The sequence below is a fragment of the Myotis yumanensis genome, unplaced genomic scaffold (genome assembly GCF_028538775.1).
Source record: "Myotis yumanensis isolate MYYU_CA2020_CCGP unplaced genomic scaffold, mMyoYum1.0.hap1 SCAF_3, whole genome shotgun sequence".
Lineage (NCBI taxonomy): Eukaryota > Metazoa > Chordata > Mammalia > Chiroptera > Vespertilionidae > Myotis > Myotis yumanensis.
Genome location: NW_027223754.1, coordinates 150724499 through 150744345, shown reverse-complemented (window position 1 = coordinate 150744345; position 19847 = coordinate 150724499). Strand labels below are relative to the sequence as shown.

Below are 19847 nucleotides of genomic sequence, written 5' to 3'. Positions count from 1 at the left end.
CCTCCGCTCCCCACCCCGTGCACACCGCCCCCCCACCCGGTGCACACCGCCCCCCCACCCGGTGCACACCGCCCCCCCCACCCGGTGCACACCGCCCAGCCCGCGGTGTGGGGGCGGAGCTTCGTTGCAGCCCCGCCCCTCCGCGCTCGCACTGGCGTTCCCGGAAGTTGACGATCTTGCAGCCGCGGGCCTGATTGGCTGATGAAGGCCGGGTGCCCAGGCCGGGTTTTCCCGGGTTGGGTTGAGTTTCGGAGAGTTGAGTTATGGCCTCTAGGAATCAGCAGCTGCGCGAACTGCAGGGACAGCTGCTCCCGTCCAAGGCCCTGGTGGAGGGGAACGAGGACTGCCTGGAGGAGGAGGACGATGACTGCCTGGTGGAGGAGGAGGACGAGCCGGTGTTTGTGGACGCCGAGGAGCTCTGCAGCGGGGGCCTCAAGGCCGGCAGCCTCCCCGGGTGCCTCCACGGTGAGGAAGCGCGGGAGCCTGGGGGTGGCGTGGGGGTGAACGTGGCCCTGTCCGGGGTAAGGCGCCCCAGCGCTGTTCGCAGACTTCGTTGGGGACGGCCTAGCTGTTTGTTTACTTAGATAAAATTATATTGATAATATAGTAGCAGTAACTTGAGCAAATACTATGTGTTAAGCTTGTGCTCTACATGTATTCTCTCTTGTAATGTTCACAACTCTTTGAAGTAGTGAATCGGGGGCTTTTAACTATTTCCGTATCCAGCCTGGAGTCAAATACGAGATTTTTTCCCAGCTGCTTAGAAAACACAGGCGCCCTGGCCGGATTGCTCAGTGGATAGAGCGTTGGTCTGTGGACTGAAGGATCCCGGGGTCAATTCCAGTCAAGGGCACATGCCCGGGTTGTGGGCTCCATCCCGAGTAGGGGGCGTGCAGGAGGCAGTTGATCAATGATTCTCATCATTGAAGTTTCTTTCTTCCTCTCTGAAATCAATAAAAATATATTTTAAAAAAAGAAAACACAAGCACCCAAGAAACACCATCAAGGCATCATTGATTCATTAACCTTGTGTTAATACTATTGATATCCGTGTTTAGTGTGTGTAGTTTCCTATGCTATGAATTATCCTTGTGGCAGCTGTTTATAATATTTTACTATTTAGACCAGTGCCATCCAGTGGAATTTTCTGTGATGATGGCATGGTTTTATATTTGCGCTGTCCAGTACAATAGCCACTAGTCACATGTGGCTATTGAGAACTTGAAATGCAGCTAGTGCAACAAAGGACCTAAATTTTAAAATTAATTTAATTTAAATTTATTTATTTTTTCTTTTTATTTCCTTATTTTTTAAAATAATTCTTTATTGTTGAAAGTATTACACACGTCTCCGTTTTTTCCCCCTCATTGACCCCCTCCAGCTCACCCCCATCCCCCGCCCCAGGCCTTCACCACCCTATTGTCTGTGCCCATGCATATGCATACAGGGTCTTTGGTTGATTACCTCCCAGCCACCCACTCTTCCCTGCCTTTCCTCCAAGATTCCGCACGCTGTTCCATGCTTCCAGGTCTCTGGACCCACTCTATTCATCAGTTTGTTTTGTTACTTGGATGCCGCATATGTGTGAAATCATGTGATACTTGTCTTTCTCTGACTGGCTTATTTCACTTAGCATAATACTCTAGGTCCCTCCATGCTGCCTCAAAGGGTAAGAGATTCTTCTTTTTTACTGCTGCATAGGATTCCATGGTATAAATGTCCCACAGCTTTTTTATCCACTCATCTACTGATGGGCACTTGGGCTGTTTCCGGATCTAAGCTATTGTAAATTGCGCTGCTATGAACATAGGGGTGCATACATTCTTTCTGATTGGTGTTTCAGGCCTCTTAAGATATATTCCTAGAAGTGGGATCACTGAGTCAAATGGCAGTTTCATATTTAATTTTTTGAGGAAACTCCATACTGTTTTCCACAGTGGCTGCATCAGTCTGCATTCCCACCAGCAGGGTACTAGGGTTCCCTTTTCTCCACATTCTCACCAGCACTTGTCATTTGTGGATTTGTTGATGGTAGCCATTCTAACAGGTGTGATGTGATACCTCATTGTCATTTTAATTTGCATCTCTCTGATGATCAGTGACTTTGAGCATTTTTTCATATGTCTCTTGAGCCTCTGTATGCCCACTTTGGAGAATCGTCTATTTAGGTCATTTGCTCATTTTTTAAATTGAATTGTTTGTCTTCCTTTTGTTAAGTTGTATGAGTTCCTTATATGTTTTGGATATTAACCCTTTATCAGATATATCATTGCCAAATATGTTTTCCCATACAGCGGGCTCCCTTTTCATTTTGTTGAGGTTTTCTTTTTTTGTGCAGAAGCTTTTTATTTTGACATAGTGCCATTTGTTTATTTTCTCCTTAGTTTCCTTTGCCCTAGGAGATGTATCCATAAACATATTGCTATGAGAGATGTCTGGGATTTTTGCTGCCTATAGTTTCTTCTAGGATTTTTATGGCTTCATGACTTAAGTCTTTTATCCATTTTGAGTTTATTTATTTTTTATTTTTTAAATTAAATCTTTATTGTTCAGATTATTACAGTTGTTCCTCTTTTCCCCCCCATAGCTCCCCTCCACCCAGTTCACACCCCCCCACTGTCCTCATCCATAGGTGTACGATTTTTGTCCAGTCTCTTCCTGTACCCCCCACACCTCCCCCCAGAATAGTCAGTCCACTCCCTTTCTATGCCCCTGATTCTATTATATTCACCAGTTTATTCTGTTCGTAAGATTACTTATTCAGTTGATTTTTAGATTCACTTGTTGATAGATATGTATTTGTTGTTCATAATTTGTATCTTTACCTTTTTCTTCTTCCTCTTCTTAAAGGATACCTTTCAGCATTTCATATAATACTGGTTTGGTGGTGATGAACTCCTTTAGCTTTTTCTTATCTGTGAAGCTCTTTATCTGACCTTCACTTCTGAATGATAGCTTTGCTGGGTAAAGTAATCTTGGTTGTAAGTTCTTGCTATTCATCATTTTGAATATTTCTTGCCACTCCCTCCTGGCTTGTAAAGTTTCTGTTGAGAAATCAGCTGACAGTCATATGGGTACTCCCTTGTAGGTAACTGACTGTCTTTCTCTTGCTGCTTTTAAGATTCTCTCTTTGATATGTAATACTTTTTGTAATACTTTAAGCAATAAAACAATTTTAAAAAAAGATTCTCTCTTTGTCTTTTGCTCTTGGCATTTTAATTATGATGTGTCTTGGTGTGGTCCTCTTTGGATTCTTTTTGTTTGGGGTTCTCTGTGCTTCTTGGACCTGTAAGTCCATTTCTTTCACCAGGTGGTGGAAGTTTTCTGCCATTATTTCTTCAAATAGGTTTTCAATATCTTGCTCTCTCTCTTCTTCTGGCACCCCCATAATTCAGATGTTGGTATGTTTGAAGTTGTCCCAGAGGCTCCTTACACTATCTTCATATTTTTGGATTCTTTTTTCATTTTGCTTTTCCGGTTGGGTGTTTTTTGCTTCTTCGTATTTCAAATCTTTGACTTGATTCTTGCGATCCTCTAGTCTGCTGTTGGAACTCTGCATAATATCCTTTATTTCAGTCAGTGTATGCTTAATTTCTAGTTGGTCCTTTTTCATAACCTCGAGGGTCTCACTAGATTTCTTGAGGGTCTCACTACATTTATCGGCGGTCTCACCAGTCTTTTTGAGGGTCTTACTAAATTTATCGGCAGTTTCTAGAAAGTTCTTGAAAAACCTTAAAAGTGTGGTTTTGAACTCTATATCCAGTCGTTTGCTTTCCTCCATTTCTGTCGTTTGTGACCTGTTTCTTTGTCTCTGCATTTTGGCTACTTCCCTGTGTTTGTAGAGTGGCTTTGTGTGCTAGGTGTCCTATAGGGCCCAGTGGCTCAGCCTCCCCAATTACCTGAGGAGGACACTCTTCGTGCACCCCTTTGTGGGCTTTGTGCACAGTCTTGTTGTAGTTAAGCCTTGATTGTTGTAGGTATCACTGGGAGGAATTGACCTCTAGGCCAATTGGCTGTGAGAATCAGCTGTGTCTGCAGTGGGAGAACTTCTGTGTTGGAGACACCCTTCATGGGCAAGACTTGCTTCAGTGGGGCTTTGGTGCTTACTGAGTCTGCCCCCTTAGTGTGTCCCTTATGGATCTGAGGAGTTGTAATCTGGATGGTCCCACTCTGACCACTGGGTACACTGGCTCTTGGATTTCTAAGGAGGTGCTAATTTAGCCTCTGCCCGAGGCTACCCAGCAGGAGCCCAGCTGTGAAGCAATGCAAGCTGCTGTGGGGCCTTGGGCCTTCTTTTGGATGTTCTGGGTTTCTCTGATCCAGTTGCAGTTTGTCAGGCAATTTTCAGATTGCAAAGGGCCAGGCCTTTCATATGGAAAAGCTTCTGTGCACAGCTTGGGTGGGTCTCAGGGGATCAACAGGGTGGAGCAAACAGCTATGGCTGCTCCTCAGTCTTGCCTTAACAGGCCCCGCGTCTCAGTGCCCCTGTAATCGCTGCAAGCACCTCTGAGAGAAAGCCGCCCTCAAGTTCTGACCAATGCCAGACAGTCCAGTTTCTCCCCGTATGAGTCTGGTTCCCCAGAGACTCGCCCGGAACTGGAGTTCAGAGCAGTCAGGAGCTTGAGACTCCCTCCCGATTGAAAAAGTCAACCATGTCCTCAGCTGCCAGCCCTTTCCACGTGTGCAGCGTCCTCAGCTGCCAGCTTTTCCCATGTGCGCCTTCGTACCTCTGCACTTTACTTCCGCACCTCCTCTGAGTCTCAGTGTGCTTTTCTCTTTCCTTCTAGTTGTAGAATTTCCACTTGGCCAGCCTTCCTGTGGTTCTGGATGATGTCCGTTTTGTCTTTTAGTTGTATTTTTGAAGTGGTTGTGCGAGGCAGCAATTTCTGATGTTTACCTATGCCGCCATCTTGGTTTCTCTTGAGTTTATTCTTGTGTATAGTGTAAATTAGTGGTTTAGTTTCATTTTTTTGCATATATCTGTCCAATTTTCCCAATACCATTTATTGGCTCCACTGTATGCACTTGCCTCCTTTGTCATATATGAATGGAGTGTAATGGTTTGGGTCGATTTCTGGGGCATCTGTCCTGTTCCATTGATCTATGTGCCTGTCCTTGTGCCAGTACTAGGCTGTTTTGATTACAGTGGCTTTGTAGTATAACTTGAAATCTGGTATTGTGCCTTTTATTTCTTCTTCTTGTCTGATTGCTGTGGCTAGGACTTCCAGTACTATGTTGAATAAGAGTGGTGACAGCGGACATCCCTGTCTTGTTTCTGTTCTTAGATTTGTCATATATGGCCTTTATCATGTTGAGATATGCTCCCTCTATTTGCACTTTGCTGAAAGTTTTTATCAAAAAAGGGTGTTGGATTTTGTCGAATGCTTTTTCTGCACCTATTGATATAATCATGTGATTTTTGTCTTTCAATTTGTTTATGTGATGTATCATGTTTAATGATTTGCGAATATTGTACCAGCCTTGCATCCCTGGAATAAATCCCACTTGGTCATGGTGTATGATCTTTTTTAATATATTGCTGGATCCGATTTGCTCATATTTTGTTGAGGATTTTAACACCTATATTCATCAGGGATATTGACCTGTAACATTCTTTCTTTGTAGTGTCTTTATCTGGTTTTGGAATTAGGATAATACTGGCCTCATAAAAAGAGCTTGGAACTGTTTCTTCCTCTTGGATTTTTTAGAATAGTTTGAGAAATAAAGGTGTTAGTTCTTTGAATGTTTAGTAAAACTCCCCCGTGAAGCCGTCTGGACCTGGACTTTTGTTTGCTGGGAGTTTTTTATTATTACTGCTTTTATTTCATCAGTTGTTATTGGCCTATTCAGATTTTCTGATTCTTCCTGATTCAGTTTTGGGAAATTGTATTTTTCTAGGAATTTGTCCATTTTATCCACAATGTCCACTTTCGTTTCTGATTTTATTTATTTGGGTCCTCTCTCTATTTCTTGATCAGTCTGCTTAATGGTTCATCAATCTTGTTTATCCTTGCAAAGAACCAGCTCATTTTTTGTATTTTTTTTTTGTCTCTATGTCATTTATTTCTGCTCTAATCTTTATTATTTACATCCTTCTACTCACTCTGGGCTTTTCTTGTTGTTCTCTTTCTAGTTCTTTAAGTTGTAGGGTTAACTACAACTTTATTGTTAATTTTTCTTGTTTTTTTGAGGTAGGCCTGTAGTGCTATGAACTTCCCTCTCAGGACAGCTTTTGCTATGTCCCAGAGATTTTGGGTTGTTGTTTGTTGATTTACATTTTTTCCCCAGGAAGTTTTTGTTTTCTTTTTTGATCTCATTGGTAACCATTCATTGCTATTTAAGCCCATGTGTTGGAATTTTTTGGGTGTTTCTACTGTAGTTGATTTCTAATTTCATTTCACTGTGATCTGAGAAGGTACTTGATATGATTTCAATCTTCTTGAACTTTAAAGATTGGTTTTGTGTTCTAGCATGTGGTCTAGCTTTGCGAATGATCCCTGTGCACTTGAGAAGAATATATATTCTACAGCTTTGGGGGGAAATGTTCTATAAATGTCAATTAAATCCATCTGATCCAGTGTGTCCTTTAGAGTCACTGTTTCCTTGTTAACTGTTTGTCTGGAAGGTCTATCCAGTGAAGTCAGTGGGGTGTTAAAGTCCCCTACTATGACTATATTGTTGTCTATCTCTCCATTAAAGTCCCCCAGAAGTTTTTTTATACATTTAGGTGTTCCCATATTGGGTGCATATATGTTTACCAGGGTTATATCCTCTTGTTGGATTGATCCCTTTAGTAGTATGTAGTGTCCTTTGTTGTTTCTTGTGATGGCCTTCATTTTTAAAAAAATATTTTTTTATTGATTTCAGAGAGGAAGTGAGAGGGAGAGAAGGAGATAGAAACATCAATGATGAGAGACAGTCATTGATTGACTGCCTCCTGTTCACTCCCCATTGGGGATTGAGCCCACAATGCGAGTGTGTGCCCTTTACTGGAATTGAACTTGTGAACCTTCAGTCCACAGGCCGATGCTCTATCCACTGAGCCAAACCACACAGGGAAGTAATGGCCTTCATTTTGAAGTTTATTTTGTCAGCTATGAGTATTGCTACTCCAGTTTTTTTTTTCTTTTCCATTTGCATGGAAAATTTTTTTCTATCCCTTTACTCTCATCCCGTGTGTGTGTATTGTTCTGAGGTGGGTCTCTTTAGACAGCATATAGTTGGGTCATGTTTTTGTATCCATTCAGCTACCCTACATCTTTGGAAGGGAGCATTTAATCCATTTACATTTAAGGTTATTATTGATAGGTACTTATTTACTTTTAATTCTGTATGCCTAGGTTTCTCTCTATTTCATCTTCTCATTACAGCAGTCCTTTTAGCATGTCTTGTAATGCTGGCTTGACGGTGATGTACTCCTTTAGCCTTTTTTGTTGTTGTTCAGCAAGCTCTTTATTTGTCTATTTTTTTATTTTTTTAATTATTTTTTATTGATTTCAGAGAGGAAGGGAGAGGGAGAGAGAGAGAGATAGAAACATCAATGTTGGGAGAGAATCATTGATCGGGTGCCTCCTGCACACCCCCTACTGGGGACTGAGCTCACAACCTGGGCCTGTTCCTTTGACCAGAATCAAACCCAGGACCCTTCAGTCCACAGGCTGACGCTCTATCTACTGAGCCACACCTGCTAGGGCTTGATTATCTATTTTGAATGATAGCCTTGCTGGATATAGTAATCTTGGTCTCAGATCCTTGCTTTCCATTACCTTGAGTACTTCATGCTATTCCTTTCTGGCCTGTAGAGTTTCTGATGAGAAATCGGGTGTCAGCCTTATGGGAACTCCTTTATAGGTAACAGTTTTCTTTTCTCTTGCTGCCTTTAAGATTCTCTCTTTGTCTTCAATTTTTGGCATTTTAATTATAATGTGTCTGGGCATGGGGCTGTTTGGATTCTTCTTGCTTGGGGTTCTCTGTGCCTCCTGAACTTGTGTGACTTTTTCCTTTACCAGGTTAGGAAAGTTATGCCATTATTTCTACTTCATTATTTCTTCAAACACGTTTCTCTATCTCTTTCTCCCTTTCTGCCTCTTCTGGCACGCCTGCTATTCTAATATTGTTATGTTTCACATTGTCCCCCAGCTCCCTTAAGCTGTCCTGATTTTTTAATTGTTTTTTTCTTTTTGGTTCTCTGAGTGATTTTTTTCAACCCTGTCTTCTTATTCACTGGTTCAATCCTCAACTTACCCTAATTTGCTGTGTATTCCTTCCAGTGTGTTCTTTGTGCTATGTCATTCTTTATTTCTGTTTTCCTAGTTACAATATGTTTTCTCATGCTGTTGAGCATCTTTCCCATCATTATTCTGAACTCTGTATCAGATAAATTTCTTTTCTCCATTTCATTTTTCTCTTCTTCTGGAGCATTCTCTTGTTCTTTGTCTTATTTTGGCTGCCTGTTTGGGTTTGTGACTCTGTATAGGTAGATCTGCTAAGCCCCTCAATCTCTGGTTCTGAACAGTATCAAACTGTTTCTGACTAATTAGATCAAGCAGAGACTCAGATCCTCCAGAGACCACCCATTAAGAGACTGGGTCTCAGGAACTCCACACTGTGCGGAGCTAGCTCAGCCAAAGGTTCCGCAAGCCTGAGGGAGGGCGGTGAAGGATGAAGAAATGACAGACAGAGAAAATAAGCTGGGTCTAGGTGGATCTTCCTGTGCCTGTTTGAGGCCACAGAGAGAGACCCAGATGGCAAGCTGAGTCTTTATTTTATAGCCAGAGGTAAACAAGGTAGTGGTCACCATAGTTACAATATCCTTGTGAGTTTCACTTGTTTTGGCAGCAGTTGCTGCATCTCCCACAGCCCACTAGCTACCCGGATAAGATCTAGGGAGGTCATAAGGTCAAGCCTAATTATGCTAAGAGGACTGTGCTCTCTAAGCTGGGACTTATTTGTGGCTTTGCCAACAGGTCAGTCCCAGGCTTAACCCTATAGCCTCGCCCTACACACACCTTGGGGCAAGTTGTTTTCCAGTAGGGTGGGTCGGCTATCTTCCCCCCAGGCAAAGTTGCCGGTGTAGCAAATGTCTGTGTGACAAAGATGACCTCTGCTGTGTGAGGGAATGACTCAGCACAGGAAACTGGGGTGTCTGCCTTCTGAGCTCTAACCCCAGAGCCCTGTTCCTGGCTCCTGCTCACACAGCTCCAATCCACTCTGCCCTCCCTCTGCTGGAGCATAAGGTGAGTGGTTCTACACTTTAAAGGGTGCCATTGGCCCTTTAAGAGGGTGTGTGAATTTCCACCTCTCTGTCCCTGGAAAATAAGCAACCCTGCTGCTTTTCACAGCCAGGTGTTTTGTGGACACTCTTGTCAGTTCTAGTGCTCTCTGCTGGTGTGGAGGGCCCAGCTTGGAGATTAGATCCCACAGTTCTCAGTGGCAACCCCCCTCAGCTGAGATCTCTCTCGGAGACTTCAGTTGCTGTCTGTGGGCACCCAGCCAGCCCTTTCACACCTCTGCCCCTCCTACCAGTCTCTATGTTGTCTCTACTTTTGGTCCTCGGGTATCAGGATTCTCTCCTGCAAGTTTTCCATTGATTATTCAGGAAGTTTTTCTGTATTATAGTTGTAATTCCAGTTTGGTCCTGGGAGCAGCATTTACTTACTTGGCTGCCATTTTTAATATCCTATTTAATTTTAATTTTAATTTTAATAGTTACATGTGAGTGGACAACACAGGTTTAGACAATTTTCAAGTGTTTGTGGAGGGTTTAGTAATTTATCCTAAAAGTATTAGTGACTAGCTGCCATGTCCCAAGCAAGGTTGTTGCAGGGATACCCTGGAGAGATATGATGATGAGTTTGCTGTCCTAATGGAGCTTACTATCTATTGAATTAAACAGACATTCTTTAAATAATCACAGAACTAACTATCATGTTACTCAGTGCTTAGGAGAAATAGTAAGTTGTGCTAGAGAGGTTATATTCATGAGACTCAGTGAAGGCTTTCCGGAGGAAGATAGTTAAGCTGAGGTAAATGGGATAAACAGTAAAGAAGAGAATGCTTGAGGCAGATGGAACAGCTTATTCAAAGACCTGGTGGTGGGAGGGACCATGACATTTTTTTTTTTAGAAACTGCATGAAGGTCAGTTTTGGCTGAAGTCAAAGTAGCAGAGAGAGGACTACTTTTAGAAGAACAGCAGGCTTTTGCCATGCACCATTGCTTACCTCTTGGAGCTCAAAGACTAATGAAACATTGTCCTATGCTAGAGGGCTTACAGTGTAGTGACCGAGACAGGGAAACAGGTAAGTGGAATATAGACACCCTAATAGATGTCTGTAGGGGTGCTGTGTGTGTGCGCGGCGGGGGCAGAGGGGGAGCGCAGGGGAGAGTTACAGAGAATGATGTATTTGGTTAAAAAACAAAAACTTTAGGAAAGAGGTTTTAATATATACTGAATAAAATTTTTGTTTTAAGTTGTAATTTCTGATGAAAACACTCGGAAGAATTATGAAGTGTCTGGACATTTTCCATTAACGGGTCCTTGGTGGCGAGTGAAGGTACAAGTAAAGCCTGCAGGATCAAGGAACTATCAAGTTCAAGGATTTCCATCGTACTTTTTACAGTCTGATATGTCACCACCAAATCAAGAAAATATCTGTTCCCTCTTTCTTAAAGACTGTAATGTCCCCAGTGACACTATAACTAAATTTTTAGCTTGGGTAAATGCAACATTAGGCTATGAAAATCTCAACTTTGAAAATCTTTGGGAAATGTTGAGAACTTTTGAGAAGGAAAATATGAAGAATGGTAAAAAACAATCTACACAGCAAGAGTCCCAACCAGATAACAAGATGTGGCGTTCTATGAAAAAAACAAGTAGGTGTGATTTTTATTATCGAGTTTAGTGTAATTGAGATACTTACTGACTTAGGTCTTTTAAATATTGTCACAATGGTATCTTGGCATAGTACCTTAATTTTTTTTTTTAGTTAATCTTCACCTGAGGTTATGTTTAGAGAAGTCGCATGGGGGTGGGGGAGGGAGGGAGGGAGACAGAGAAAGAGAGAGAGAAAGAGAGAGAGAAAGAGAGAGAGAGAAGAGAGAGAGAGAGATATCAAACCTGAAACCTAGATATGTACCCTGACCGATTCAAACCCAAAACTTTTTGGTTTATGAGATGATGCTCCAGCCAACTAAGCCACCCAGCCAGGGCCATAGTATTCTTTTTAAAATTGGTTTGATGAAAATGTGTTTATATTGCTTTTGAAGTATGTCATTGACATTCCAGGTTCCTCATCTTTAATATGAAGAGACTGGGTCCTAGCTGGTTTGGCTCAGTGGATAGAGTGTTGGCCTGTGGACCGAAGGGACCCAGGTTCGATTCTGTTCAAGGGCACATACTTGGGTTGTTGGCTCGATCCCCTATAGGGGGTGTGCAGGAGGCAGCCAATCAATGATTCTCTCTTATCATTGATGTTTCTCTCTCTCCCTCTCCCTTCCTCTCTGAAAAAAAATAAAAAATATATGTTATATATATTTTTATATGAAGATATTGGGTGAGATGATCTTTGGCAGAACACCATCATATGACTTCAGTGACAAAAGGATCACAGTTACAATGAAATTGATTAAGGTTAATATGTGTATTATTTTTATATTTAGCTTTGATTTTATCTTTATGTCATTGAGTCAAGAATTTTATTCTAATTATTTGCAAACAAAATGAAACAAAAGACTAGGAAGTTACCTAAGCATTTAAAGGATATAAATTTTGGTGTTTGATACAGTGAAAACCATCTCAGTACAAATAAATTGTTATAATATGAGATTTCTTGCTGGTTAAAGTAAATTTATTAATCTCTCTTTGATTTGGATTTCTTGAGCTAGGGGTACTAAATAAGAAAATCCATCAAATTGGTTGTTCTGTGAGCTCATTTGTATGTTTTGATTTGGTCTTTTTTGATATCCTGCAGTTCCATTTAGAAGTGTAATGATAGCGTTGAAGTTTCCAAAAATAATGGAATTTCTTCCAGTTCTTCTGCCTCGACACTTTAAGCAGCTCATAAGCTCGTGTCCTAACGAGGTGTTGGGAAACATGGAAGAGATTTTAGGTACACATCCATGGAAGCTTGGATTTAGTAAAGTAAGTAAAACATTTGCTTAGAATTTAGTAATCTTATATAAGGCAAGATTTCTCAAATGTGACAATTTTTGTATCTCTTTCAAACGAAAAAAATTGTATAGATCTCAATGTTGATGTATTTTTCTCTCTTTTTTAAAAAAATGTTTTTATTGATTTCAGAGAGAGGATGAAAGAGGGAGAGATAGAAACATCAATGATGAGAAAGAATCATTGATTGATCAACTACCTCTTGCACATACACTCCCTGCCCCCCACTGGGGATCAAGCCTGCAACCCAGGCATGTGCCCTGACAGGGAATCGAACCGTGACCTCCTGGTTCATGGATTGATGCTCAACCACTGAGACACACCAGCCAGGCTAATGTATGTTTCTTTGATTGTTACAAATTAAATATAAACTTACTTTTTTTTTTTTTTTTTTTACTGAGGAGAGGGGGAGGAGAGGAGGAGGAGATCTAAATATAAACTTTAAAAAAAAATCCTCATCTGATAATATGTGTGTGTGTGTGTGTGTTTGTTTGTTTTTTATTGATGAGAGAGAGAGAGAGAGAGAGAGACATCAATGTGAGAGAGAAATATTGGTTGTGTCCCATACCTTCCATGACCGGAAATCAAATTCACAACCTAGGTATGTGCCCTGCCTGGGAATTGAATCCACAACTCTTTGGTGTATGGGACAATGCTCCAACCATCTGAGCCATATGGCCAGGGACTAAATAGAAAGTTTTTGTGCTTCTAGCTCTTATGCAATAAATATATAAAGGAAAACAAAACAACAAAATAAATGCCATTCACATTATTAATAATTTAGTTATATAATTTAATTTAATATGGCAAACATTTTTTGCTAACTTAACTGCCATTTGCAACTTGAGTATAGATTTCATTGAAGACACAAGTTCTTTGAGTTTGGCAAATGCATTCTGCAGTGCAACTCAATCCTGTACTTTCCTATTAGAACTTTTAAGAACTTTCACTGCTCATATCGGATATATGATTAATTCAGATTTTTAAAGTTATTACAACAATATTATTTATGAATGACTACACTTTTGTTATTATTAGACATCAAGAGGCTCCAGTGGCATTGGAAACCAAACGTGGCACTGAAATTTTGGCCGTCCTTGGTTAAAGGTGGTTTTCCAAATGGAAATACAATTTAAAAATTCTAATGTAACTTTTGGGTCCCCACGAATGTGAATAGACACCCTCCCCATCCTGTTTGAGAAATACAAGAATAATGAATTTGTTTTCTACGTAAAATGACTGGTTTCTGTATGCTTTGAAAAATAAGATCCTGAAATGTTAGATTATCATATGTATTTATTCAGTAGAGAAGCAGTCAGAGCAGTGAACATTCTGGGACTCAAGTGGGAAAAGGAGGCTTGAAGTTTCACTGTTGACCATCCAGAATAAAGACTTGTACTGCGGTATTGTATTAATTTGCTAGGACTGCTCTAACAAACACCATAGACTGGGTGGCTTATACAACAGAAATCTATTTTCTCACAGTTCTGGAGGCTACAAGTTCAAAATCAAGGTGTCAACAAGGTCGATTTCTTCAGAGGTCTCTCTCCTTGACTGACAGTCTTCTTGTTATGTTTTTACACGGTCCTCGGTCCTCTCTCTCTAGAGAGAGTTGTCTGTGTCCTAATTTCATAAATCACATTGGACTAGAGCCCTCCCCAGTGGCCTCATTTTAACTTAATTACCTCTTTAAGGGCCCTTTCCCTAAATATGGTCACATTCTGAAGTACTAGTCGTTAGGATTTCAACACATGAATTGGGGGTACAATTCAGTCCATAAATATGTGTCTAGAGGCTCCATGAAAAAAAAAGGTGGAGCTGGTGGAAGACCCGCTAAGTGGATCCTGATGGAGGAAGTTCCTTACCTCTTTTGTAGCCTTTGGGCAGAATTGTTACTAAGTGCATAGGAAACTGAAGAAGCCAAGTAACCTGGCTGGTATGGCTCAGTGGTTGAGTGTCGACCTAGGATCCAGGAGGTCACAATCTGATTCCCGGTCAGGGCACATGCCCAGGATGTGGGCTCAATCCCCAGTGTAGGGCATGCAGGAAGCAGTCAATCATTGATTCTCTCATCATTGATGTTTCTCTCCCTCTCTCTTCCTTTCTGAAATCAATAAAAATATATTAAAAAAAAAGAAAAAAGAAAACAAGGAAATGAGATAGTCATTAACTTCACAGAACACACAGAGTTTATTATAAAGCTAAGGAACGTAATCATGGTACATCAAGTTGCTTATCTGAATCCTATTTACACTGATTTAACCCAAATTGATTAACAAAATGTATACTGTAACTTTTTTCAAAAATGAGAAGGGGAGAAGCATATGTGGAGGTGATAGTATAAAAGAGAGAGATCTTCTGTAGAGAAAGACTTTCCATAATAGGGAGTTAATATGAGGGCGAGGGAGGTAGGAAAGGATAAAGAGGGTCAAATATATGATGATGGAAGATTGGACTTTAAGTGATAGACACACTATATAATATATAGATGATGTATTATAGAATTATAGATCTGAAACTTATATAATTAACCAATATTATCCCAATAAATTTAATTTAAAAATATCTAAAATTTAAAATAAAATTAAGGAATAGTATATTCCTTAATATACTATACTTTGAGAAAATATAATTTTAATTTAAAAATTATATAGAGCTCTAATCACAGGATAGTCAATAAAAAAATTAGTGATGTATTAGAGTTGTTTCCTCCAAATTTAGTTGAAATACATGTCTCTGGGACTTAAAAAATTATTAACAAATAACATTGTTTTCACTGTAATTTTAATAATCATGAACATGTACAATTTTTATAAAGCAGCTTGAACTTTATTTTCTTAAAGATCACCTACAGAGAGCTGAAGCTTTTGCAATGTGAGGCAAGTTGGACAGCATTTTGTCAGTTTCCGTCTCTCCTCCTCCTGATGACTGATGTGCAGAAGAATGGGCTGATAGTATATTCTAAGCTGAAGCAGCTGTGCAGAGAGCATGGGCACACATATGTGGAAGAACCTGACTTAACTTCTCTGTTGTCAAACCAGATGCCTTTTTATGATGTTTGGGAGTGTCTGAAGTTTTTGAAGGATATCAACGTGGTGACCTATAAGAAGGACTGTGTCTTTCTGTATAACCTTTACCAGGCTGAGAAAGGCATTGCCTCTTCTATAGGTGACCTGATGAAGAGGCCTCCATGGTGTTTTCATGTCGACGTGAAAAAGGTGCTTGCGTCTATTCGTACCAAAAAACCTGAGAATTCAGGAAGGGGTGATCCATTGAACGAAAGTAAACCCGATGAAACATTAGAAACTTCTGAGGCCAACACACAGGACAGTGGGGACCATATTTGTGATCATGGTGAAGATGAAGGTAATGCAGAAATACCTGACGATCAACTGGACCAGGACCAAGTGGCTGCCTTGGAGATGGTCTGCTCCAATGCTGTGACAGTCATCAGTGGGAAAGGCGGTTGTGGGAAGACCACAATTGTTAGCCATCTTTTTAGGCATAGAGAGCTGTTGGAAAAAAGGGAAGTAAAGAAAGCTTGTGAAGACTTTGAGCAAGACCAGGACGTACCAGAAGAGTGGATTACTTATACCGAGCAAAGTCTGCCAAAGGCAGACAAGGGTATAGAAGTTTTACTTACAGCACCTACAGGGAAAGCTGCTGGCTTACTGAGACAAAAGACTGGTTTTCACGCTTATACACTGTGTCAGGTAAAACCTTTTATATTTCTTCTCAATAGGAAACATTTGCCTTAAAGACAGACCTTATTTAATTAATTTAGTTTTCATTTCTTCATGACGACGTGTGGGAAATATGAATGCTTTTGCTGAATATACACGTTGAATCTAGCTACAGTAGAAAACTTAAATAAATTAGTAGTTACAAAATAATGACAAGGATGTAAAGTACAGCCTGGGGAACATAGTCAGTAATATTGTAATATTATGGTGCCAGGCAGGTACTTGAAATATCAGGGCAACACTTTGTAAAGTACATGACTGCCTAACCACTAGGCCAGTGATGGCGAACCTTTTGAGCTCGGCGTGTCAGCATTTTGAAAAACCCTATCTTAACTCTGGTGCTGTGTCACATATAGAAATTTTTTGATATTTGCAACCATAGTAAAACAGATTTATATTTTTGATATTTATTTTATATATTTAAATGCCATTTAACAAAGAAAAATCAACCAAAAAAATGAGTTCGAGTGTCACCTCTGACATGCGTGTCATAGGTTCGCCATCACTGCACTAAACTATACACCTGAAACTAATACAGAATAATATCGAATGTAAACTGTAGTTGAAAATAAAATTTTAAAAATTACGTGTTACCATTTAAGAAACCTGTGTATACAATATATGTGTACTTACAATATAGAAGTGTTTCTGGAATGATAGAGACCAACCTATTTAAGATGATCTCATCTATATTTTTAAAATAGTGAATCTTATTACCTCTGTAATAAATCATTTTTAGTTGTTGGTTTTTTTGTTTGTTTGTTTTTTAATGTGAAGAAGAAGTACGTATTAGGCTGGGAAGACAGCACTTTATTTCCGGATGAAGTGTTATGGTTGGGAGAAGGGGAGGACCTAAGTGATTGGGTAGCTCAGGCCAGGAGAAGGCTTATTTGGGAATGGAAAAGGCTATAGAGAGCTCTCCCTGGTCAAAAGTAATAAGGGGAGGGTTGAAATTTTTGCAGCGGGATAGTGACATATACAAAGCCTGTTCAACACACTAAGTAGTCGTTAGGAAGCATTTTTTTAAATTATTAGATCTTTTTTTTATTTTTAGATTTATTTGATCTCTCTATTCACCTCTATAACTTTTGTGTTCTCTATTTCTTTAGGCTTTTTCCTATGTTACTCTACTTACACGCATTACCCACCCCCTCCAATTTAAGAGTTTTGTTTTCAAATAACATGTTTTTAAAAAAAATTATTTTGGGTAAATTTTATAACCTGAACTTAAAAGTGCAATACTTTACTTGTAGGTCAGTTACAGCTTCTATTTTTGGAAGAAAACAATGGACAAGGAGAACAGAGAGAATAATAGTCCATGGAGATTTTCTTCAGTGAGAGTTCTGGTTGTGGATGAAGGGAGTTTGGTATCTGTAGTAATCTTCAAATCTGTTTTAAATTTATTGCTTGAGCACTCCAATCTGTCTAAGCTTATTATCCTTGGTAAGTTAAAATATTGTTGGAATTCTAATTGTTTAGTTCACAGCATTGTGGTTAAATGGCGGTTTATACAATTCACTACTTTACTATCCATATCCTACAGTTGGGAAGGCATTCGTCAAAGCCCATATTAAAGCTGCACTGAGTTCAACTTGACCACTCTCTTTAGCAGTTTGGGAGGCTCTTCGTTTTGGCCAGGGAATTGGCAGGCTAGGATATGAATGAAATAGAGATGTGAGGGGTCACTGCTGATCACCTAAATGATAACTATAAAAATGGTAAAAATGTCAGAGATCCAAAGTAAATAAGGATATTGATTTATTTGGAAATAATAAAATGTCTGAAGTATAGACCTCTTAAAAATAATTTTATGATTTTAAGCTCATAGCGCAAATGAGACCTCACCAACCTCTTAAGTCCTTTTCAATTCTGGTGAGATTCAGTTAGGTTCTATTGGGTATATTGTTCTGTAGACGGTATGATTTAATGGAAAAAGAAATAGAATTGTAGTGTGAGAATCAAATTCTTCATAAGTAATTTTTTTAGATATTTGAGGATATTTGATGAACAGTTGATTCTATTAAAGGCTTAAGCATTCTCCTATCTTTCACCTAGAAAGTAGTTTTTCTGATCTCTATGGTTGATTGGGTTTGTTTAAAGTAAAAATATTTTTAATAGAGCAAAATATTATCATTACATTACTAGAATTTATCTGTTAGCAAATGCATTTGGTTTGTTTATTTTGTATTTTATCTGTTTATTTTATTCATTTGAGGCCATAGATTCTTTCATGTTTAGTAAGACATTGAGCAAGATTAAATAAGTACCAGCTATCTCAGGCCTGTGTTTTTCTTCACATGTTGGCCAAAATATATGTCTTTACACAGTTGGCCTGTGGTTATAGGTAGGAAAGAAGTTTGACTCAGATTTTACCTTGTTGAGTTATTGCTATTTTTATCTTAATTGTTTAATCTGGATGGTATTTTTGTGTGTGAAACATTTTCAAAGACTTGTTCTCAAGTCATTTTAAACAAAGATTTTTGGGGAAGGGCTTTTTTTTTTTTTCCCTCAGAGTAAGTCTATATAATTATGGCATATATCAGTAGGGCGAAATAAAAATAATTCCTAAATTTCAGAACCACAGTTACCTAAAACCTATATCTATTCCCACCCCCTTTTAGGTGATATTAGACAGTTACCCAGTATTGAACCTGGCAACTTACTGCAAGATCTTTTTGATACTCTTAAGTCAAGGAATTGTGCTATTGAACTAAAGACAAACCATAGAACAGAATCTGAGCTAATTGTGGACAATGCTACAAGGTATAATATAACTAACATTTTCCATTTTCTCTTTCTTGTGTTAGAAATAAAAGGTTAAAAAATACATATTAGCTTTTATTTTTTTGGTTTGTTAATCCTCATCCAAGGATACTTTTTCCATTGATTTTTAGAGAGAGTGGAAGGGAGGGAGAGAGAGAGAGAGAGAGAGAGAGACATCAATGTGAGAGAGACATATTGATTGGTTGGTTGCCTCCCACCCAGGGATCAAGTCTGTAACTGAGGTACCTGCCCTTGACTGGAATCAGACCCAGGGCCCTTCAGTTCGTGGGCCCATGCTCTATCCATTGAGCCAAACCAGTTAGGGCCATATTAGCTTTTGAATTAATGACAGTACATTTATTATGCCCTTTTAGCAAACCTATCCTGTCTTTCAGATATATACATACTAGAGGCCTGGTGCATGAAAATTCATGCACTGGAGGGGGGGTCCCTCAGCCGAGCCTGCCCCCTCTCACAGTCCGGAGCCCTCGGGCGGGAGGTGACCCGGCGATCAGGGGAAGGAGATGATCCCATCACACCTCTGCTGCTGCCACTGCTGGCAGTGCAAGCCTTGGCCAACCCTGGTTACCTGAGCCTCAGGTGGCCCTGGGCGGCTGGGCAGCTGCCATCTGAGGCTTGCCTGTGTCTCGGGCCAGCCCTGGGTGGCTGGGAAGCTGCCATCCAAGGCTTGCCTGTGCCTCAGGCGTTGGCTGGGCAGCCAACATCTGAGGCTTACTTGCGCCTCGGACCGGCCCTGGTGGCTGGGGGGCTGAGAGGATTGGGAGACTCCGGAGGCAGGCACGCTGAGTGGCCAGACCCGCCTTGGGGTGGGCCCAGCCGTGCCGCGCACCTGCTGCCCCAGCAAGGCTGAGGGGACTGGGCATCACCATCTTGTGGCTGTGGTGCCGCCATCTTTGAGGGCGTGGCAGTCAATTAGCATATTCCCTCTTTATTGGCTGTGGGCGTGCCATCTTGTGAGGGTGTGACACTCAATTAGCTTATTCTCTCTTTATTAGATAGGATACCTTTCCCCCCATAATTAGAAAAACAAAGGTAGTATTTTTCATTACTGGCCCAGTAATAAAATTTAAGAGTGAATGTGATTTCAAAGTATGTATGTGGATTAAAGTTACATCAGTCTTGCCCTGGACAATCTTTCTCAGTGGTTAGAGTG

At 40.2% G+C, this 19847-nt stretch overlaps 1 protein-coding gene across 2 annotated transcripts in view; it reads left to right on the top strand.

The window, feature by feature from the left end:
• The first annotated feature begins 236 nt into the window (after positions 1 to 236).
• Positions 237 to 19847, top strand: part of HELB (DNA helicase B) — a 44596-nt gene continuing 24985 nt past the window's right edge. Inside the window, exons 1-6 of one of the 2 annotated variants that reach the window (XM_070409786.1) lie at positions 237 to 465; positions 10472 to 10873; positions 11971 to 12140; positions 15011 to 15880; positions 17164 to 17353; positions 18532 to 18673. In XM_070409786.1, the coding sequence (XP_070265887.1) occupies positions 264 to 465; positions 10472 to 10873; positions 11971 to 12140; positions 15011 to 15880; positions 17164 to 17353; positions 18532 to 18673 (1976 nt within the window). In that variant the 5' untranslated portion in view covers positions 237 to 263. Of the gene's footprint in view, positions 466 to 10120; positions 10300 to 10471; positions 10874 to 11970; positions 12141 to 15010; positions 15881 to 17163; positions 17354 to 18531; positions 18674 to 19847 lie in introns of those variants that run through there. The other variant, XM_070409787.1, reaches the window with a different exon arrangement.